Genomic DNA, 24,979 nt, shown 5'->3' on the forward strand with positions numbered 1-24,979 from the left:
ATTTTAAAGATTGGTAAATTTGACATCAATCAGAAATATCTATATTGAAGATATTTCCCGTGCATTAAATATTACCGATATACATTAAATATTGACCCATTTTTCGTTGGATTGTTGTCTTTTTGATTTATACCAAGATTTTTTTTTGGAATAACAAAACAAAAAGTTACATGTACAACTGTGCATAGTAATATTGTGTCATATATAAATATATATACTCTGCACAATGCTAGGCGGTGTTGTCGTAGAAGTTAGAAATAAAGTACATGTTCCAGCCCCGGCGCCGGGGAGGAAGTTACGAATCAAATCTACTCTAACATCGTTAGGTTGATTTTCTAGGCACTTTATATATATATATTGATATATATACAAGTGTGGACACAGATGAGTGTGGATAGTGTGTTTGGATGTTTGACAGTGTCTTATGACAATAAAGTTCTATGTTTTTCCTATATGGTGTTAATAACTGTGTTGCACGTTGACAACCGATCTGAGCATTAGGAGTGTTATTTATTTGATATTTTTTATGTTCAATACAGACATGGGGAGACAGTAATTACATTAGTTACCAAATGATTATGATAGAACATGTTCTACATCTTTGGTTTTGGATACATTTTATAGCTGGGAATTGTTAATTTCTGTGTCGATTTGGTCTCTTGTGGAGAATTGTCTCATTGGCAATCATACCTCATCTTTTTTTATATGTATTTGCTTACTATTGGTATGGTTCTATAATATTTACATTACTTTGTGGTGGATCGTCAGTATCATTAGTAAAAAAAAAATTTAAAATGTCGAATTTCTTCCTCAGATTAGAATACATTTATTGGTTTTAAGTAATGACAATGGCTTAAGTCTGACATGATTATTGGGGCTAAATAAGATCGGAAGTAAACCTCTGTGCTGATTTATATCAATTCTTTATATCTCCTCCAAAGCTGGTCGAAGCAAAGAAAAATTTTGACCAAAATAAAAATGATTTCACCAAAAGAACCTTTGTGAGCATGCTTCAAAGACTCATAACTGCTCCAAAAGTAATCTGATCGAATTTGAAGCATGTCAAGCAGATATCATCAACATCTACTTAATAAGTCTTAAAATATGTCTAAATACCTAAAAAGCTATTTAGTACTCAAAAGGTATTGCAAAATTATTCCTTTTCATTTTTTGTTTTGTTATATGGATACAAATATAAGTGATACATGTACCAATACAGTATTTGTTGTGGTATGCAAGTGTTGTAATTAGCATTTACTGTATAAACAATGTTAATTCACACAAATTAAGAAAAAACAAATGAATGGAACAGATACTCCGCAGGGTGCTGCTTTATACGACTGCAGAGGTGGAAACCTGAACTGTTGGGGCTAGTATGGACACAACATTCAAGCTAGATACAGCTCTGAATTTGGATTGTGGTTAAATAGTTGACACAACATAGGTTTCTGACACAGATTGAATGTGGTCTATAAAGAAATTCAACTTAAAAATTTTAAATTGGACATTTACCTATTTTGGTCCAATATCCAAAATCTAAATACATGGTTAAATTCAGAATATCATAGAACCTGAAGAATTCAATTTTTGATCGGACCAACTTGAAAACTGGGCCCATAATCAAAAATCTAAGTACATGTTAAGACTCACCATATCAAAGAACCCCAAAAATTCAATTTTTGTTAAAATCAAGCTGATTTTAAATTTGGACCCTTTGGACCTTAATGTAGATCAATTTAAAAACAGGACCAAAAATTAAGAATCTTAACACGTTAGATTTGGCATATCAAAGAAGCACAATAATTCATTTTTTTTTATGAAAGCAAACAAAGTTTAATTTTGGCCCCTTATTCCTTGGGACTAAAACTCCCAAAAATAATCCAAACCTTCCTTTTGTGGTCATAAACCTTTATAGATTTCTATTAACTTATGCTAAAGGTATTGTTAAAACCAGATGCTCCGCAGGGCGTAGCTTTATACGACCGCACAGGTTGAACCCTGAACGGTTGGGGCAAGTATGGACACAACATTCAAGCTGGATTCAGCTCTAAATTTGGATTGTGATTAAATAGTTGACACAGCATAGGTTTCTGACACAGAATGAATGTGTTCTAATGAACTTATTTTTTTTGTTTTCTCTTAGAGCAATTCACTATGCTGTTGAATATTAATCCTCTCAAAAAAGTTTGAAGAAATTTTCTTTTTATTTATGAAATTTCAAATGAGAAAAATTGAACCCAATTTTTTAATCACATCCCCCTTTCCCTTATTCCAAAACTAATCTCAATTAAAATATTCTATTGGAGTTTGCAACAATAAATACTCATTTAAATACATCATAAAATATTAAGATGTAAAAAAAACTGTGTGTTATCACTGAATTGTAAAGATTATTTAAATTTATCAGTTGGTAGTAAAAAGTGAATATACATTGTATATTGTATATAACAAAGATTTAAGTTGATTCTGGACAAAGAAAGATAACTCCAATTAAAAAAAAATCTTGCTATTGCAAAATAATGTGCAATAAGATATTTCTTGCTTAATATTCTGGACAAAGAAAGATAACTCAATTAAAACAAAATTTGCTATTTCACAATATTGTGAAATTAGATATTTCTTGCCATTGCACAATACTGTGCAATTGAAAAAGACTTGCTATTGCACAATACTTAATATAATAATTTTAGATCCTGATTTGGACCAACTTGAAAACTGGGCCCATAATCAAAAATCTAAGTACATGTTTAGATTCAGCATATCAAAGAGGCCCAAGAATTTAATTTTTGTTAAAATCAAACTTAGTTTAATTTTGGACCCTTTGGACCTTAATGTAGGCCAATTTGAAAACGGGACCAAAAATGAAGAATCTACATACACAGTTAGATTTGGCATATTAAAGAACCCCATTTATTCAATTTTTGATGAAATTTTATTTTGGACCCAGATTTGGACCAACTTGAAAACTGGGCCAATAATCAAGAATCTAAGTACATTTTAAGATTCAACATATCAAAGAACCCAACCGGTTCATTTTTTGTCAAAATCAAACTAAGTTTAATTTTGGACCCTTTGGACCTTAATGTAGACCAATTTGAAAACGGGACCAAAAGTTAAGAATCTACATACACAGTTAGATTCGGCATATCAAAGAACCCCAATTATTCAATTTTGATGAAATCAAACAAAGTTTAATTTTGGACCCTTTGGGCCCCTTTTTCCAAAACTGTTAGGACCAAAACTCCAAAAATCAATACCAACCTTCCTTTTATGGTCATAAACCTTGTGTTTAAATTTCATAGATTTCTATTTTATATATATAAATGTCTGAATAGTAGTCAACGATTTTCCCCATGAGGGTGCTGGATCGTTACGAGTAACGATACATGTACACAATAAATTAATTATATAAACGCCTAAAAAAGTGTACACAACAACTCCAAATACAAAAAAAGGTAACTATAAATGTTATTATTGATAAATATTTCGGATACCAGATATCCTTCGTCAGTCAGATTCTGATGTTAAATGAATCATCTTTAAGTCTTCTTAGATTAAACTTTTACTAAATCTTGAAATTTAATCAATAAAAAAGTCAAACCGAACATCAGTGAAGACGCTTGCACCATTCTAAAAAATTGTTTAACATGACATAGGTTATATGGCTTATTACAACAGAGAGCTCACATATATGCTTTAAATACAAATAATAATGTGCGATTTGAACTAGCACAATTCTAAAACTTATCGGGAACGACAATTATGATGGTATAACATGTATAAGCATGATAACGTCTGTAAAATTACCAAATAGACAGCACTGAACGATCTAAATGTTTGAAATTGAGAGTAAAGTAGCTACAACAGAGTCTGAATATTTAAACATCCCGAACATACGGCCGTTAAAATGTAATAATAATTTTTGACTAAGTATAACTAGTAGAACGGGGCTAGGTACTTATACATCCCTCAAAAAATTAAGCAATTTAAATTGGTATCTTTAACAAATGTATTTAATAAATGAAAAAGGTTAAGAAAAAGAAACAGAGACTGTAATAACAATAAGTAATATAACCTGATTGTGAAGCACTACACGGAGTCGAACTACATCTTTTCATTTATCCCATTTGGTACCAAAGTTGTTAATTTTCTTATCCAAGCGAGTCTATCCTCCTTAGACCAAGCAGAGTTGTGGTCAATGATTTTAATGGTCAGTCGATTGAGATCTGCCTTAGTGTGGCCAGGGGATCTCAAATGTCGACTGAGAGGGAGGTATGGCTTGCATTGGTAGTCGCTACGATGACCGTTCATTAGTTTGTGAAACGGCTGTTCCGACTCGCCAACATACTGTTTACCACATTTATACTGTTAGATATACACAACATTTGAAGTCTTGCAATTAACATTGCAAAATATGGTGTATTCTGTACCAGTGGAGTGACTGTTAAAAGTCTGGGTATCCAGTATTTGTTTGCAAGTCAGACATCGTTTGTTTCCGCAACCCTTGCAAGATCCCATAGACAAAAAGCCTGCTTGAGAGGATAAATCAGCTCTCACCAGCAAGTCTTTAAGGCTTTTGGGCCTACGGAAAGCCAGTACAGGTGGCTCGGGAAAGATCTTGGATAGTTTAGGATGTTTTTCGATCTCTTTCCAATTTTCGCGGATTAGGTGAGATAAGTTGTCAAATTGTGGGTGGTAAGTCAACACAAAAGGCACCCTCTTGTTTACCTTTTTGTCTTTATATTGTAAAAGCTCATCTCGGCTGATGTCGTTAGCACGAGAAAAACCTTTATGAATGTCTTTTCTTTTGTAGCCCCGATGTTTAAGGTGACCGCGAAGTTCTTGTAGACGTTTTTTTGCAATATTGTTGGTTGAGCAAATCCTTTTTATTCGTATGGCCTGGCTGTAGGGAATGCTCTTGGTGCAGTGTTTGGGATGACAACTCAAAGGCGATAGATATTGATGTTTGTCTGTGGGCTTGCAATACAGATCTGTTAATATGTTTCCATCCCTCAATTGCGTTGTAGTGTCAAGAAATGTGATCTTAGAGTCAGAGATTTCATATGTGGATTTTATTGAGGGATGGGCATTGTTGGCATGATGAATGTACAGATTTAGTTCTTGTTCAGTATTGTCCCACTTCATGTCAATATCGTCGATAAATCGGAACCAAGAGAGGGGTTGATGAAGAGATGAATTGAGAATTCTTTGTTCTAATTTCCCCATAAAAATATTGGCATTATATATATTTAATGTTATCACATCTTCATTTTTTGTAATAGTGTGTATGCATGTTTTTAACGTCTCTCTAACCTTTGTACTTGTATGGTTTTATGAGAATAAGAATATCACAATATGAAAGTTCTAATTTTCTATCTTTTCCGTATTGAAACTATCTAACATGAAAATAGTGTTACCCCATGCCTCGTCTGAACCCTGATTGTCCACACAGTTAGTTGGGCATGAACCACCTTTTTCTCTTACTTAGTTTGGTATTTAAGATTTTGGTAATTTGACTTATATGTTTTATGTTGAACAATTTGCACTCTAGAATAATCGGCCAATCTTACAATTACAGTAATGACATAAAATTTGTAGAAACATAATCATTGAAATGGACGGAAACGTTTATGTCCATAGTATTAATACTTGATAACGTTAATAGCTACTAAAACTATACTTCCTAATAGTGTACTAATGGGAAATTCAATTTAATAGAATTTAAGAATGATACTATTAGCCGGAAGAGCAGAAATCAATGACCAAAATGAGCTCAAACTATTGATAGGTCATGGAGCTCCTTTTCGAGATATTTGATTTTTTAAATATGGCGGGAAAATACTAACTTGGACTTTAATATCATATTTGCATTCAAATTTGTTATTATTTTAGTCTCAAATCAAATTAAAGAAAATCAATAAGGCATCTTATATGATCTTAAAAACACCAAAATAATTTTTTTTAAGAAGCTTTTTGTGGCCAAATTCAAGTAAAAGTTCAAGTGAAAAACGAAAGTGTAGCAAGCTGAGATACAATAAAACAAAACGTACCAACGTACCAACCTGATCATTACTGCAAACTGAAGATAAACTAACTGTCCAATTTTGAAAAGATCGGGGGACGCTTTTTTTCATTTTTTAAGTCCAATCAATCTTTAAAATGAATTTTCATGTGTGAACTCTTGGACTCTCGCAATACACATGCGGTCATATATAAAGAGGAGTTTCTATGATATATATACAACAGGGTTAAAGAACATCAGTTGTTCGACCTGTTAGTCAAATGCGTTTTGTTTAAATATACTTTTTCACGCTTTTGGTCTTTTGGAAAATGTTGTTTGTGCTGTTTTTAGACCCTTCTACAACGAAATTTGTTTGACATGCACACGTATAAAAATTGCGGTTTTTATCCAACGCAGTCATAGGTTTGAACGTAGTTTTCAATTTAGACTCGTATATATTATAATATGATATACTTTGTGTATGTTAAGGTCGAAATCGCTTAACTAGATATATTAAAGTTTTTCGTTTATTGACAGGGTTCATGAAGATCAGTTCATAGGCGGATCCAGGGGGGCCCTTGGAGGTCCGCCCCCCTCCTTTTCGTGGGAAAAATTTGGTTGATTATATAGGGAATCACTGAAGCATGACTGGAGCACCCCTCCCCTTTTGTTCAGTCAGCGCCCCCCCCCCTTTATGCAGTTAAAAGTTCTATTTCAGGAATATGACAATAGTTGTCCATTTTTTTTTATGTGTTTTGTCATTCGATTTTGCCATGTCATTAGGGACTATCCGATTTAATTTCCACTGATTTCAGTACTTTTGTGATTTTACTTTTCGCTAAGTCGAGAATTTAAGAATTTTGTCAGTGATATAGTACATGTATTACACTGAAAAGTATAAGTATGTATGTGGATTTTAAAAAAGGTGTATTTGTATGGAACGCCATGTCTGCCGTATGTTGATGATCAGCATTATATGCAGTGGTCACAACATTATATTCTCACAAAATTATATGCAGTGCTCATAACATTATATGCAGTGCTCACAACATTATATGCAGTGATCACAGCATTATATACAGTGCTCAAAACATTATATGAAGTGCTCACAACATTATAAGCAGTGGTCCCAACATTATATGCAGTTGTCGGGACATTATATCCAGTGGTCACAACATTATAAGCAAGGATCACAACAGTATGGGCAGTGGTCCCAACATTATATGCAGTTGTCGGGACATTATATCCAGTGGTCACAACATTATAAGCAAGGATCACAACAGTATGGGCAGTGGTCCCAACATTATATGCAGTTGTGTTTGTTGATGAAAGTGATGATCGGTGATGGTGATGATGATGTTTGATGTATGATGAGATTGATGTATGATGAGATGGTGGTGGTTCAGATTCGGTAAACTTCGATTTTTTAGCGGAAATTACGCAAACAAAAATGAACAGTTATTAAAGTCATGTTATGTAATATTTAAAATTGATTGAAATAGGGGATCAATTTACCACAAATTTATTCCACACTATGGCATTCTAAATTCATTTTAGTGATCAGTTTCATCATGTTAACAACTTAATATTATATAATTTAGGTGTTTAATAAATTGCTTCTCCGAACGCAGCTGGATACGACCGCAGACGTCCAACATGAACCGTTGAGACAAAAATGGACACACTATTCATGATACAGGTCTGAATTTCGAATGTAATTAAATAGTTGACACATAATAGGTTTCTGACACAGAATAACTGTAGACAAATAACTTCAAATTGGTTATATAATTTGATTTTATACTTATTTTTTGGCTTTTGCACTGATCTGTTGCGAATTGCCCCACCCCCTCCAAATATTAAAAAATACCTCCCTTTCTTTGTTGATTTTGTGCAATACACTATGCTGTTGCATATTGACCCAAACCGAAAAAGAAAAGAAAAATGTATCCCCCATTTTTTTTTGCAAAACAAAAATAATTATGAAGAAATTTTCTTTTTAATTTCTGAAATCTGATATGAGAGAAAAATTTCTTTACACATAATTTTAAAGCGCTGTAAGGGGGGTAATCAAACATGTTTGGATAACCTCAATATATTTGGATAACCTTCCTTACACTGGTTTCAAATTGTCTTAATTGGTCATTAACCAAAAAACACTTGTTTTCCCGTTTTTTTGCCTCTAATTCCTAAACGGTTTGAGCCATATCACCCACCCCCCCCCCCCCACCCCCCCAACCAAACCCCTCCAAGCAAGTTATTACAATCCCTTTAAGGTATGGAAACTTGTTGTATAATTTCAGAGAGCTTCATACACTTAATGACTCGAAACTACAAAAATGTTGAGTTTGGCCCCTAATTCCTAAACAGTTGAGACCATAACCCCAAAAATCAATCCCAACCATTCTTTAGTGGTTGTAAACCTTGTGTTGAAATTCACTTATACAAAAGTTATTATCCGAAAACCATCTGTCTTTGGCGATGCTGATGACGACAACGACGACGACAACGTGATAGCAATACAAGACCATTTTTTTTTCTTCAATTTTTTACAGTCGCATTAAAACATAAAGATTTATACACATATATAATTATGTTATGATCCAGTATTTTTTCATAGAGAACCCAATATCTGTCAGAATCATACTGATCATTGCATTTTTATTAATTTAAAATTTTATTTTTATTAAGATTGTTCAGCGATGTTATTTGAAATAGAATTTTACTTAAACATAAACGATTTTCAATCTTATTTTAAAAAAGGCATTGCAAAGCAATGTTTCGGACAATGCTATACATAAAAGTCAAATTAGTTTCGACAATTTTCCAATTATACCCCGTGAGTGATCCATATACAGGGAAAAGAAGCCCACAGAAACAATCAAGATACATCGTCAAAAGTAACTTTCCAGATAAGAAAAAATATTCAGTTATAAAATTTTCAACCTCTTACATTGATTTTTACATGGGATATGGAAAAAAAATTGTTAGCAAAAATAACAGAAAACCTCAGACTATAGACAAGCTTGTATGTGAGAAGAATTAGAACGCCAATAACAACAGCGAGAAGAATTCACAGTAAAACAATACTAGTAGTTCTCCATTAATGTAATTATATTACAATTATATATTGACATAATAACTAGTATCGTTTTTTTTTGTGCTTCTGTAACACAAAAAATGTGTGGACCTTTAATAAAATCAAAGAAGTGCTCAATAACAAATAGCATTCCTCTTATATGTGTTGTTGCTATCATCTGGACCGTAACATGCTTAACACAAATTTGCATCTATTTTCATTATTCTACGACTTGTAGTTGATTCGATTTTGTATCTTAATGTATCTTAACCAAAATTAATTTAGGTCAAGATGACTCTTCCATCAAGGACAATCGTTACAATCCAATAACAGTAAATCATTCTTTTTTACTCACAGTTTGTTTCAATCTTTACCTAAATGCAAAACTTAGATGCATGTTTTTTTTTATTAGTTGTTAGTGGCTCTGAACTAGCTGTCAATAACTGCGAATACTCTCAGATCAGTACTTGGTGTCTTTTTGTTATTGGGATATACAAGTACCCGGCCAAGTCCACTCTGTATTTTAGTTAGATGTATTTATAATTGTATCCATCTGATGAGTTAAGCCTTTTTTAACTGATTTTCATAGTTCGTTCTTATGTTCTTCTGTTACACCACTGTCCCAGGTTAGAGGAAGGTTGAGATCCCGCTAACATGTTAAAACCCGCCACATTCTGTATATATGTGTTTGTCCCATGTCAGGAGGAGCCCCGGTTTTTCAGTGGTTGTCGTTTGTTAATGTGTTACATGTTCGTTTTTCGTTCGTTTGTTTGAACATAAATTAGGCCGACAAATTATTGCAGACAATAGCAAGCGTTTTTTTTTCTTATATAGTTTTCAATTGAATTGATATAGGAAGATGTGGTCTGAGTGCCGAATTGCCTTGATAACATAACTTCAACAACTCTTACAATTTTTTGCGGGGCACTATCAATTATGACTGTATTCCCTAATTTCCGATTAAAGATTCCGAAGTTTACCGATTGAAACACCACCATCACATACATCAATCATCATCATCACCCTCACTGATCATCACCTTTATCAACATAAAACGTATAATGTTGTGACCACTGCATATAATGTTGTGACCATTTCATATAATGTTGTGACCACTGCATATAATGTTGTGACCATTTCATATAATGTTGTGACCACTGCATATAATGTTTGGACCACTGCGTATAATGGTGTGAGCACTTCATATAATGTTGTGAAAACTGCATATAATGTTGTGATCACTGCATATAATGTTGTGAGCACTGCAAGTAATGTTGTGAGCACTGCATATAATGTTGTTAGCACTGCATATAATGTTGTGAGCACTTCATATAATGCTGATCATTAACATAAGGCAGTCATATGCATGGCGTTTCATATATTAGTATATATATATATGTTATGTTATGTTGTGTTTGACCCACCCTGTGTGTGACAAAAATACTAAGAAAAGATAAGATCTGTCTCTGTTTTAGAACGCCCTCAAAAATAACATATTATTATTAAAACATTATATTGTACGTCATAATCAGTTTTGAATTTTCCAACTGATTTTAGATGTTGACCACATGAGTGAAAGAAGAGAATTTGGCCTTGCACCATTTTAAGACATGACCAAAGAGTAAACGGTTTCACATTCACGTACTTAAACCACCTGTTACTAGGACTATTCATGAATGATTAGCATAGTCATATTTAATTACTGCCTTGTCAAGCAAAATCGGAAACAACAAATGAAATCACCAGTTATTAAGATGACATTGTAGAAACGAACCGAAACTTATGTCCAGAGACCATTTCGTTGTTCCGACAAACTATATCAGTATTAGGTATTAACCATTGTGTCAGGGTTATATTAATCTGATGGTTTGAGAAAAGCTCCGTCGGAAGTGTTGGAGAAGAATATATTAAAGTCTAAACTCTCTAATTCTCATTAAACAGTTCATTGGTTACCAGTTAAATATATGGTATAGTGTAGGGCGATATGATAATAAATAAATGATATTATTATAAAATTTGTGGCAATAAAATAAATATTTTTTTTCAGGATCCACATTTTGACCCATGTGTTGGAAATCCATGCAACGATGGTGAAGTGTGTGAAAGCCTTAAGAATGAAAAAGTCGTCTGTATATTGGACGGTAAGTAAAAAATCGTGTATCAGGATAGCAGTATGATAAGTTCATCAACATCAGTATGACGGTGGATATGAGTGCCAATTTCTAAAAGGATTTAAAATTAAATTAAGCTATTTGATTGGTGAAAAATTATGAGAAAAAAGCAGTGTTTTGACACTTGAGTTAAAGTGTTTCCAACATTATAAAAAAGAAGATGTGGTATAATTGCCAGTGAGACAACTGTCCCTAAGAGACCAAAATAACACAGAAATTAACCACTATAGGCCACCGTACCGCCTTTAACAATGAGCAAAGCCCATACCGCATATTCAGCTATTACAGGCCCCGATAAGACAATGTAAAACAATTTAAACGAGAAAACTAACGGCCTTATCTTTATAAAAAAAAAATGAACGAAAAACAAATATGTAACACATAAACAAACGACAACCACTGAATTACAGGCTCCTGACTTGGGACAGGCACATACATAAATAATGTGGCGGGGTTAGAAGGTTGTCTGAAGGGGTTGGGCGATAGTTAATCAAGATTTGCATCATACTGTACGTATAGCAGATATGATTTCTGTTCTGTACACATGTAGTTTAGCTAGGATTGTTTGAAAAGTTATTATGTGTCTTTCCGAAATAAACATATTTGGCGGTACTGATTGTTCTACACGAAAGGCGTTTTTCAAAAAGTAATGTCTTTACAGTGAGACTAGAGACAAAACACAAAACGGATAATAGAACGGTGTTTCCGAATTTTAGATTTCCTCAGTTTCTAATACCGTTTTTCTTAAAGATGTGCTAAGGTGAATTAAAAAATCAAGAATTTAAAAATGATGCTATATGTCGGAAGAGCATTTGTGAAGGAACAAAATAAGCTAAAAAATATCGTTAGGTCATGGAGCTCCTTTTCGAGACAATCGATTTTTAAAATAAGGCGGGAAAATTCTGACTCGGACTTTCACTTTATGTTTGCTTTGGTATTATTTGCGTCTCAAATCAAAAGAAAAAACATCTGCTTTAATTTTGGCAAATGATCTTTTAAGTCTTATATGAAAAGATAAATGAGTGTTATGGGACAAAATATTTTACCTTGTATCGTATGGAAAAAACATCTGACACAATTTCCAAAACCTCACATAAGTACATCCTTAGCGATTACATTCATATCATTCGTATCATAATAATGGCCACTGAATTGATGACGTCTGGAACTAATCAGCAGAGGTATCTACCCAGTAGTGAGATTTGACATTAAAAGATACGACTTCTACTGCACCAATTGCTCGGGACAAAACGTTCCCGTTGTACATGACTTGCAAACCCTCATTGACAATTGATGCATGTATACATGTAGCAATGAGATACTGTAAATTTAAAAATTATTGCTTGCATTTATTAACGCGATTATTCAAAAATGGACAAAATTACGAATTTAGTTATTGCCCCTTTTGTGATTTCGAAAAAAATCTACATAACGATGCATGTTACAGTTTTTTATAAGGTAATTTACAGTACTTGTCCTGTCGAACCATCAGAACGTAAGGACCAGTACGGACACAGACGAACACAGCGGGTAATGTGATTGGTTGCGATGTGTAATTCTTGATCTAGGCGTGACAGATACAATAACGTCTGCGATTACAACTTTCTATTCATTGATAACATTATCATACATCACAATGACGCGGCGTCACAAAAGAAGGATTGAGCAGCTTAAAGATGTAAAGTTAATTTGCATCTATCTTGGGCCTCATAAAATGATACTGAAATCATATTCATATTCAATGTAAAAATACTTTTGCTGACAATAATAGTGTTTCTCATAAATTGCGTTACAACTCTGATAAAAACATAGTTAGTCAACTATTCTTTAAAACTACACTTTAATTGTTGATCAGAAAAGTAAATGATTTTTCAATTTTTCATAAGAGCATCGAATTAAAGGTAGGACCGTTTGCACTTCCGGTTTTATTTATCCCCCCCCCCCCTCCCGCAAAATTAACCCTGCACTACTGCAAAGTTCCGCATTGTATGATTTATATCATTGTGTACATGCAAAAAATCACTTATTTGTATTGGTTCATGTGTTTTGCGGATGTACATTTGATCACATGAAGAGAAGTCAGTAAGTTATGTTTCTTTTTTGATTTAAAGAATTGAATGTTTTAGATTAATATACAAACTAACGAGTGAATATTCAGCTGAAATATTCTCTATGTTTTGTTCTAATTTCAAGTCTGCTGCCATAGAATCGATGCGCTGTATAACTGCGCAGTATCGTTAATGTCAGAACTAAAAAAAAAAAAATTTGACGATTGTCAAGACTCCGTCGATTTCAATTACAATTGTTTTGTCTACGTTTCCAAATACTAAGATACGATTTTTGTAGCTTTACTTTTTCGTTAGTCAAACAAGGCATTCCAAAAAGCCTTTGTAGCATGGTAATCTATTAATTATACCTTTCCGCAATCGGCTAGTTTTTTTTATACGGTTTCTCTGTTTTATCTTTGTGGTTATCCTTTCGAAGAATTTACTGACTGATGTTGCCTGATCGAACAATACAAGTATAGGTAAAAATCTCCCAGCATCAAATCTGGTAGAGGCAAGTAAGAAAGTCACCTCAGATAAATTTGTGAATCTTTCTAAGTGTATAGCTATGTGCATGTGAATACACATATGTATGTTTTGTTTAGGTCGTTGTTTTTTCTTCGGTGAACATAGCATGCATCTAATCACATCGGCGACTGACAAAAAGTATTTAACTCAGTCTAAATGCACAGTGGCGGATCAGGTTGGCTGTAGGGCATTCTTGATGTTTTGATACTTTAAACACATTTACAGATTTGCGATTTCACGCACTTTTTTTTTCGCGGAATCCAATATGTCTGTTGAATGTTAGTCGTTGTACGTTAAAGTTCGGAATGTAGCGTCTCCAATAAAATATCATGCCTTGGCATAACCAACCGATCTAAACGTATCTCACTTTACTGCATTGAAGCATGACGCATGGGAGATAGGCCGTATGAATATTTGGCTCGTTGAATAAAATTGAGAATGGAAATGGGAAATGTGTCAAAGAGACAACAACCAGGTCTTCAATGTAGCGAGAAATTTCCGCACCCGGAGGCGTCCTTCAGCTGGCCCCTTAACAAATATATACTAGTTCAGTGATAATGAACGCCATAGTAATTTCCAAATTGTACACAAGAAACTAAAATTAGAATAATACAAGACTAACAAAGGCCAGAGGCTCCTGACTTGGGACAGACGCAAAAATGCGGCGGGGTTAAACATGTTTGTGAGATTTCAACCCTACCCCTATACCTCTAACCAATGTAGAAGAGTAAACGCATAACAATACGCACATTAAAATTCAGTTCAAGAGAAGTCCGAGTCTGATGTCAGAAGATGAAACAAAAGAAAATAAACAAAATGACAATAATACATAAATAACAACAGACTACTAGCAGTTAACTGACATGCTAGCTCCAGACTTCAATTAAACTGACTGAAAGATTATGATTTCATCAATTGAACAACAGGCACAATCCTTCCCGTTAGGGGTTTAGTACCATCATAACATATATGAGAAGAAAATAACCCGTGTCATGCCAACAACTGTTTTTAGAACAAATGTGTTTAGTTCCGACGCAAAGACCTTATCAGTGACTCAATATTAACGCCAAAATATACAATTTTTAATGACTTGACAACAGTATCGTAATTATATCCCTTCTTAATAAGTCTATTCAAAGGTTTTGTAAGTTTCTGAGTTGAATACATGAGGTTGGAACAAACGATATTTAAAATTAAAAACCAATTGTTCAGAGAACAATTGAAGGTCTTTCCACTAGTAAAGAACTATTTTGATATTGATATAGGAAAAATCAGTTAATAATGTTAGTTCCTATGGCTTTATGATGTATTTATATGAATTTAAAGCAAAGGTCAAAATCTAGAACGTCCTATTAACCTATGACCTTGACCTCAATTTCAAGGTCACAAACCAGGGAACTCAAATCAAAAGACTATAGGTCTTATTTATAGTTGGTTAATGAGTTATATCACCATATGCATATTTTTTAATACAAGAGGGGAGAAAACTCCCTTTTACGTTCAATGTACACTTGCAATCAAAATTTATGTGTAACGACATGTCGCAACAAACAATTTAGGTAAAATAATTTGTCGTTATCTTATACAGTTTCTGGAAATAAGAGATAATAAGCCAATTTCAAAAATTAGAATATGACCTTGACCTTTGACCTTGACCTAATTTTCATTTTTTTGGACCAAGGACTTCAAATCAAAAGATCCTAGGTCTCTAGCACTTATGGTTTACAAGATAGAAATGCATATCACTTATATCAAATGCATAAGGGGAAATTACTCTCATATGGAGCGCTCATATCGCTTCAGTCAAAATAGGATAAATCACGCTAAGGATATACATTGTAACGAGCATTTTTGTAAAATAAATTTGTCATAATATTTTACGGTTGCGAAGGAGTTGCGCTCACAAGGAAAACAGTGTTTGGGGAGATAACTCCTACATAGAAAAGTATTCGTTTACGCAGGGTAAATTTCAAAAGCGCATAAACTGTTCGATATTATATACCAAAATACCTAAGTGACATATTGCGAAACAAATGTTTATCGCAAGAACAGAATTAGGCGGAAGAAAAAAAATAAATTCAAAGAACAATTGATGGTCTTTCCGCCAATAAGTATCTATTTTGATATGAAAATATTAAAATTCAGTTGAAAATGTCAGTTGCTATGGCTTAATGATGTATAAATATGAATTTCAAGCAAAGGTCAAAATCTAGAACGTCCAATTAACCTATGACCTTGACCTCAATTTTTAGGTCATAAACCAAGGATTCCATATCAAAAGACCCTAGGTCTGTATTCTGTATGGTTCGTGAGTAATATCCCTTTACGCATAATTCTAAATATAAAAGGGGCAAAAACTCCCATTTATTGTCTACGCACCCTTCCAATCAAAATTTTTAAGTTACGACATGTCGCAACTAACAATTTAGTAAAAATAATTTGTCGAAATCTTATAAAGTTAATGAAAAAGAGTGAAAATAAGCCAAAATCAAAATTTTGAATTTGACCTTGACCTTTGACCTTGACCTTATTTTCATTTTTTTGGACCAAGGACCTCAAATCAAAAGATCCTAGGTCTCTAGCACTAATGGTTTACAAGATAGAAATGCATATCACTTATAACAAATGCATAAGGGGAAATAACTCTCATATGGAGCGTTCATATCGCTTCGGTCAAAATAGGACAAATCATGCGAAGGATATAACGAGCAATTTTGTAAAATAAATTTGTCATAATATTTTACGGTTGCGAAGGAGTTGCGCTAACAAGGAAAACAGTGTTTGGGTAGATAACTCCAACAAAGAAAAGTATTCGTTTACGCAGGGTAAATTTCAAAAGCGCATAAGCTGTTCGATATCATATACCAAATATCTAAGCGACATGTTGCGAAACAAATATTTATCGCAAGAACAAAATTAGGCGGAAGAAAAAAAAAAAAAAAAAAATAATCAGAAGAAAAACAATAGGTCTTTCCACAGAAAAGTGGAAAGACCTAATAAGCACAGACTACTATTATAACTCTTTGCATACTTTGTTATTAAATTTGGGATGATATCATTGCTAATAACCTATAAAAGGAATAATTTATTCAGTAACCGGTAATCAAGTGAACCGATCATTATTTCGTCAATTCACATATTTATCTCTCAAACGACGAATTCTTCAATGTTCCTAAATCTAAATTAACTTTAATAAGAAATGAACGCACAGGAATCTGAAGCGAAATAAAATTCTCATTTTTTTATTAAAAAGTGATCAGATCATAACAAGCGTTTCAAACATCCCGGATTGTAAAAGATGTACAAGACTTGCTTCTTCTGTTTTTTTTAAATAATTCTATATATTATTTCAAGATACTTTTATCAAATGTAAGAATTCAGAATACTGATAGTACCTTGTCATCTTTCCTTAGAAATTTATCAAATGGAATCTTAGAAGACGTATCTTCAAGAAAAATATGAATCTTTTTTTTTTTAAATCTAGCCTTTAATTATAATGATGCATTGATTCTAGGAAGAGCCCATACAAACGTATACGTTATTTAACGTTATTGCTCTAAATAGTTTTTTTCTAAAATGTTGGCGTTAACAAATACGTATAAAAACGGACATGTACGGAATATTGTATTGAAGTTTTGTCAAGTAGCTATGGGATGATCATTGTAGTTTAACAACAAACTTAAGATAGCAAGGGATATTATGTTTACTGGTATTCGCATCCAACAACTCTTCTGTTTTATTCAAAATATAAATTGTTTAAAAATTATATACCAAATATGAGTCTAACCCGGAGTAAGTGGTGCACTGAACATAGAAATATAATCATATGAAGTTTCACAGTGTCTTTCCTTCTTATTGCAAATGTATCAGTTAATACACGTTCATGTATATGTATCTTCCATGTTCATAACTGTTTCTTTTGTCGCGCGCTCGCCTTGAAAGTAGCACCCCCCGCCCCCTAAGGTGATCTCGGGAAGAACAATTGATCACTATTGGCCTTGTTCAGATCGGCAACTACATCATTGCAAAAGTGGGGAGTCCGTTTGTTTGTACGGGAAGTACGCAGTCCCGTCCTGTCTGAGTGGGTACGTTAAATCCGATGCCCCTGTTTGAGAGAATGTCACGCTCTCTACACGTTAATTATGATATCAATATATTTGCCACTGGATGTTAAGCAAAACAACTATCAACCAATAGGGAAATGATTTGGATCATGGCAGGCAAAGCCTCACCTTGATTAAAAGACGTCAATAGGTAATGGAAGGTTAATTGAAATTATGAATTGAAAAATAGGTATCATACTGTTGATAGGTCACACACTGGCAAAAAGATCCTGTCTATGAAAAATCAAAATTTGTTGAATTTTAATAAAAGTTTAAGATACACTTTGTCTTTTAAGTTTATACGTTTAGCTTTTGTCAAAATGTATGGATGATAATTACTTGGTTAATAATGAAGTCTTGCTTATATTAACAAAGGTAAAAGAGTTCTACATAAACTGTCTCTTGAAAATGTTGTGTACCGAGAGTAATAGGTTCGTTGTTAAAACAAATGCAAGCATCATATCAGTTTCACAGTTATGACCTCTTGTTTGAATCAGTTTTTTTGCGAGGCATCCTTTGTCTGTTACTTAAGGACGAGCAGGACATTACGTCACGTGATATTTTGATTTGTCACGTGATTGTTATGGTAAATATAGAACCGGAACCGCGTCTGTCAAACTCCGGCGGTAAACAGCAAACATGGCAGACGACAAGTATTCCAAACGTGTTCGTGGAAAGATGGCTAGTACATCTACCTTGTCCATTTTATGAAAGAAATTTTTCAAGACTTTCATAGTGAGGAATGAGTGAGTAAAGAGTAAAGCAGCCAACGTTTTGAACAGTCGTCACTTAGCATACTTTATACCATTACGTATACGGCAATAATTCTCCTTACCTCTTTTTTTAATGGCCAAACATTTTGTAAGGCGGTTGCCTCATCGCGCAAATGGAAGCTGTATCACTGCTCGAGTGCAATAAATCTTGGGCTCTATCATGGTCCGTTTTGAATCGAAAAGAGTGTTACTCTCTGCCAAGCACGCAATATTTAGGAGTTAGAGCAAAGATTGGTTGGTTCGGTTCAAAAACATTTGTCCGGATATAATGACATGTTTTCCTGTGGTACAATACAACGTTTGGTTCATATTCATCATTTCGTCCTAAATATGCATATGTACAAAACACATATGCACCGAACGCTTATATATATGGCCCCACATCCTATTTATACTTTTATTTTGTTACATTTATATTATTTTGCTCAATGTTACTTATCTTACACATTTCCGTTAATGATTTTAAAAAGAATTCGGTGACTCCCTTTTAATGTCAATGTCGATAATCAACGTAAAACTCAGATAAAAAAAACAGTAGAGGATATTTTGTATTCCCCTGGAACATGTATCATGTAATCTCTCGGCACATTTTTTGACATCGTAGTAGTTCATTTTTGACCAAAAAATATAAGTTGTCGAACAAGATGCACTTTTTTTGTCCTTCAATGTCTCATTGTTTTACGGCTCCTATAAAAACACCAAACATATTATTTCGTTCTTTTTCCGTTTTTCTTACGATTTTCTAAGTTTAAAGCGAAAGATTGATTATGTGCCTCTTATCACTATTTCTAACATACTGTATCGATGTAACATCATTTGGTCTATGGTTTTTTTGTTTCTTAAACTGTCCTGTCTGTACCAAGTCAGGAATATGTCAGTTGTTATCTATGTATCTTGGCGGTTGTTTTTGTAGCAGTTCAATGTTTCTTTTGTTCCGTTATTTTCCTTTTAAAGTTGGTGTTTTTCCCTCGGTTTTAGTTTATGACCCAGATTTGTTTTCGCTTAATCGATTTATAACTATTTAACAGCGGTATACCACAGTTGCCTTAAATGTTAAAATAAACATAGTCCGGTCAAAGAGTTTTTATAAGATCTTTAAATCCAACTTCTTAAAATCGAATAAAAATGCATAAGTCATCATAATCGACTCAAATCAGATTTTAAAATTTATGAAATAGCACTACAGTATTTTTTTTTATATTTTTTTTTCTTCTAGATTGTAAAACACCGAACGAAGCATTTCAAAATGTGGCGCTTGGCAAGATGTGTGGACAAAGCTCAACATTTAATAATGAACATGCAGAATACGCTGTTGATGGGTTAACCAATACGGATATCCATACGCTCAAGGACCAGTCTCCATATTGGTGGGTAGATCTAGGAAGCATCTACAATATCATGAGAATTGAAGTTATCAACAGATACATTTATGGTACGATTTTTATGTTAATCTGGTAAAAATTTAGATAAACTTTATAACTGATAAGATTGAAATTAATACCCGTTTTGATTCAAATATTAGCATACTAGATTTATAAAAAGCAGAATGTTTTTCTGTAACTATATCTGTCCAGCGTTTTTAATAAATCGACGTTTCTATGATTGCATTAGGAAAGGCAAAATGTGAAAGAGACCGTGTTTATTAATTTTTGTTACATAAAATGTTTATCTTTGCATTCAATTTTCATACATGTGCTTACTTATCAATGCATTTACATCTATAATCTCTGCACCTTAATAATTTCAACTTTATTTGAAAATTACACCGATATTGATCAAGCAAAAACAAAACACAAAATATATCACACTATTAATCTACTTTAATAAAGTAAGGCATTCATTGAATGTAAGGATAAAGGGTAATCCATGAAGAAGATGAGGTATGATTGCCATTGAGACAACTCTTCACAAGAGACCAAATGACTCAGAAATTAACAACTACAGGTCACCGTACGGCCTTCAACAATGGACAAAGCCCATATCGCATAGTTAGCTCTAAAAGACACAGAAATGACAAATGTAAGACAATTAAAACGAGTAAACTAGCGGCCTAATTTAAGTACAAAAAATAACGAAATAAAAAATGTAATACAAAATAATAACGAACTATGAAAATATTGATTTTTTATTTTAAATTACACCGATATTGGTCTAGCAACAAAATAAAGAAAGGCAGCAAGTACATTGTCTATCATTCATTGATTGTTGACCGTTTTAATATATAGGCAAGCTAAAGGATAATGGGAAATTTCGTACACCAAAAATACAAATAACGTCCAAACATTGATTAAATTTCTATTGATTAGACGTTTTTAGCACATAAAAGCTTTAAGCTTTTGTAGATATTATCCAGAATGCATTAGACTTTAAAAAAAAGGTTACTTTGACAGTTTTTTACACCCCTTATAATGATGGTGCTCGTTCTCGTTTCATATAGTTGTATACGTGTAAAAAATCCCGTAAAACATGAAAATGCGAATTTTACTTTTACGTCACCTTTTGCCCCGAATTGAAGTTTTTTTTCCATTTTGTATGTAGTTAGCTTGTTAATTTTGCATTTACACATCTATTCGATACTATTTTCACATAGGCTTCAAACTTCATGATCTTGACATAGCTGTTGGAAACCACCTTGATGATATGTCGATATTTGCCAATTACAAAGGACCCGCTGCAAATAATGAGCATCTAATATTCCAGCGCAGTCGGTATACAGATGGTCGTTATGTCAAACTGTCGATCACTCAAGGCCCAGAATATTTACACGTTTCAGAAGTTATTGTCATTGGTTATCCAGTATGTTGATAAACATGATAAACGGACAAACTGATTATAACATTTTTTAATTGTTTCATAGGTTATAATAGTTTTATTTCATATACAATAGTGTCATTGATTTGTCTTACAGAAGACTGAAATTTTTCAAAATATTTAACTGGCAATCTTTATATTTTGAAATACAGTTACACTTGTAAAACATGTAACACTAGGTGCCAAATACTGTAACAGCTTAAAAAACTGGAAATTTATACCAATCCGTGTAAACTGAATAATCGTTTATTGCAACTTATTCTAAAAGGTTACCAATTCAACACTGTATTTAGATCTTTGAATAGTGTTTTTTAATTGCTAAAGATATTGATTTTGTAATTCAAAATTAAATTAAAATATACTAATAGTTTCGTTATACATATATGTACATTAAGGTAGATAGGGTGTCTTCTTCCATCTTGAATTTTGAAATACCAGAAAACAAGGTCTATATCTTTGATAAAATGTGCAAATTTTGAGATAAGTAGGTAATTCATGTGTAAGATTTTTCTTTATAATATAGAAAATGCAATGTTTTATCATATTTATGGTTGTATTTTACCATTAACTGAATACTTTTGTTTGATTCAATTTTTTCCAACTATGCCAAATAAGGGGAGATAACTCAAATGCAAGGGCAGATGATTCAGATTGTGTTAATTTTACAATAGAATGTGTTAGAAATTTATTATGTAGCAAGAAAACGAGTTCGGTGACCCCCATTTTTCTTTTTCTTATCTGAAAGAATAATATTGCAGCCATCTTCTCATATTTTATCTAAAAATTCTATGGTGTAGTTTTTATTTTAATGAGGAAAATTGGGTTTTCCATGCATATTCTATACTAAATCTGAAAATTTGCACAACCTGTAGTGTGAAAAAAAGTCCGGTGACCCATTCTTTTAATTAATGTTTTGAAACAAGCAAGTAATAAACTACATTTTGGAAAATTATCAAAAAATTCTATGGATTATAATTTAGACACCCCATCCACCTTAACTGTACCAACGTCAGGTTTTCTGTAACTGTTAATGACGTCTTTATACTAAATCCGTTGAATGTTGGCTGATTTTTTTATATTGACATTTAACACTTATAGATACATAATTTTTTATAAGTTGTTATTGGCTTTGAACTTGCTGTCAGTAGCGGCGAGTACTCTTAGATCTGTACCGTGTGTCCTTTTTGTTGTTAGTGATGAGGGATGGATAAATATCATGCAGCGGCCGGTCTGTTTTTCTCTTTTGATGTTTTCTACTTTGTATCGATCTGATGAGTTAAGCCTTTTTCAACTGATTTTTTTATAGTTTGTTCTTATGTTGTGCTGTTAACACCACCGTACCAGGTTACAAACATATTAAATCTCGTCACATTCTTTATGTGCTTGCCCCGAGTCAGAAGCCTGTATGATTCAGTGTTTGCCGTTGGTTCATGTCTGTCATATTTGTTTTTCGTTGTTTTGTAATGAATTAGATAGTTAGATTTGTCATTTGAATTGTTTCATATTTTTTATGTCGGTGGCTTTTATAGCCGACTATACGGTATAGTTTTTTTGCGTATAATTGCTGATATCCACTTTATTTGAACTTTGGTGGAAAGTTGTCTCATTGGCAAACATACCTCATCTCCTTAATTTTGAACAGGTAACAAGTATAATTACTTGTTTATACTTTACCGGCAACATCTTTTACCCCAATGTGGTATTCATAATACAATTAATGAGACTTTCTAATTGACTGATAAAGGGTTGGAATTATTTTATTTCAAAAGCTTATCTATTTAGGGTTAACAAATCTAGAAAATGTTATTCATATTAAACAAAGAGTAGAAAACATATCCAATGTATTTACAATTGAGCTAAATCATGGTAGGTATTATGTCCGGCTAGGATCGTGGTTTTTTGAGTGATTTGATCGGGCTATTTTGAGTGTGACCAATTTTTTTCGATTGAATATGAACAAATATTTAAACAAACAGACTTCCTTTCCAACAAAAAGTGATATAGAAGCTTGAGTTTAATATACAAAGTTATATTGTGCATGATAGTGTTTGATAAAGAAAAATATTATTAATCCGACATTATTTTTCGTTACAAAAAGTTGAAACAAGCATTAAAATGCTTTAATTCAAAAATATAGAATAAAGCCACTTTTTTACACATAACACTGATAATGTTGAAAGAAATTCATACATGGAATCTTTATGTCCTTAGAAATACAGATACTTTACAAAAATTCTTGTTTTTGCATTGAAAGCGACATTTTAAGACTAAATTCATTTCTTTATGTATGGTTTTTTTCAAGAGCAGTCCGGGCTTTTTCGAGTTTGAGTGATTATACAAATTTCCTATAGCTTGAAATGCTATGTGTCAGTGTATTTACGTTTCAAAACAATAAACAAAGGTTCATATTGTGTACTTTTCCAAGTATTAACCAATGCATTTGTCAGTTTGATAATGGTGTTCTAACACTTACATGTTATAAATATGTGTCCATTTGTATATGTTACAGTGAATAGGTATAATTAGGGATTATGTAGAATCACTAAAATCATTAGTAATTATTTATAGTATAACTAATCGCCGTATTTGAATATCAAAAAATAATACAACGCGTGACCGAACGACGCATGGATTAAACGAGTGCGCAGCACGAGTTTAATCCATAGCGGCGTTTGGTCACAAGTTGTCTTATTTTTGATATTCAAATACGGCGATTAGTTATACTTTTTATTACATTGTCAAATTGCTTTTTTTATGAAATTAATGTACAAAATGTAAGGAACTATATGTTTTTCCTACGCATGTTTTGTTTCGACGTTATCGACGTCTTGACAACGCCTATTGTTGTATGACGTCAGAGAGTGAAATAACCACTTTTATTTCACATGTGAAATTATCGGTTTTTATCTAACTGGGAAATCAATGTATTTCATTGCAACAAATGTAATAAATATAGTTATCAAAAGTACCAGGATTATAATATTATACACCAGGCGCGCGTTTCATAATCTCTGAAAATGACCAGTGATTTTACATACAATTTCAGGGATTTTGAATAATTGAAGGATCCTTTGTATGATAAAAAAAAAAAGACAAATGATCATTTTTTACTTTCATATTCCTTGCCAGATGAAATAATTTTGCTTTCAAACACAGAGGATGATCATAAAGATACAACCAACACAGGGTTTCGAGATAAAATCGAAGACTTCAAAATTAATAATATCAAGATTCGCTTTATAGCGATAACTTTACATGTATTGTTTGTTTACTAGAATGCAGCGTCAAATGGATATTCATGTTATATTTGTAAATCCACAGAGCATGTTATTTGTTGTACATGTAAAACAAATAATGAAGAAGATTATAGAACATCTGTGGGTTTTTTTTTGCTTATTTTTTTGTTCAAATGAACAAGAAATTAAAACAGAGAAAACTTACGCATTTAAATGTATAGAAAAACTAAGG

The 24,979-nt window shown here is 32.8% G+C and overlaps 1 protein-coding gene across 2 annotated transcripts in view; it reads left to right on the top strand.

The window, feature by feature from the left end:
- Positions 1-24,074, top strand: part of LOC134690777 (uncharacterized) — a 30,889-nt gene extending 6,815 nt beyond the window's left edge. The window contains exons 2-4 of one of the 2 annotated variants that reach the window (XM_063550823.1): positions 11,128-11,221; positions 19,917-20,132; positions 21,291-24,074. In XM_063550823.1, the coding sequence (XP_063406893.1) occupies positions 11,128-11,221; positions 19,917-20,132; positions 21,291-21,505 (525 nt within the window). In that variant the 3' untranslated portion in view covers positions 21,506-24,074. Of the gene's footprint in view, positions 1-11,127; positions 11,222-13,255; positions 13,334-19,916; positions 20,133-21,290 lie in introns of those variants that run through there. The other variant, XR_010102024.1, reaches the window with a different exon arrangement.
- Positions 24,075-24,979: the final 905 nt, after the last annotated feature.

This window comes from Mytilus trossulus, chromosome 11 (assembly GCF_036588685.1).
Source record: "Mytilus trossulus isolate FHL-02 chromosome 11, PNRI_Mtr1.1.1.hap1, whole genome shotgun sequence".
NCBI lineage: Eukaryota > Metazoa > Mollusca > Bivalvia > Mytilida > Mytilidae > Mytilus > Mytilus trossulus.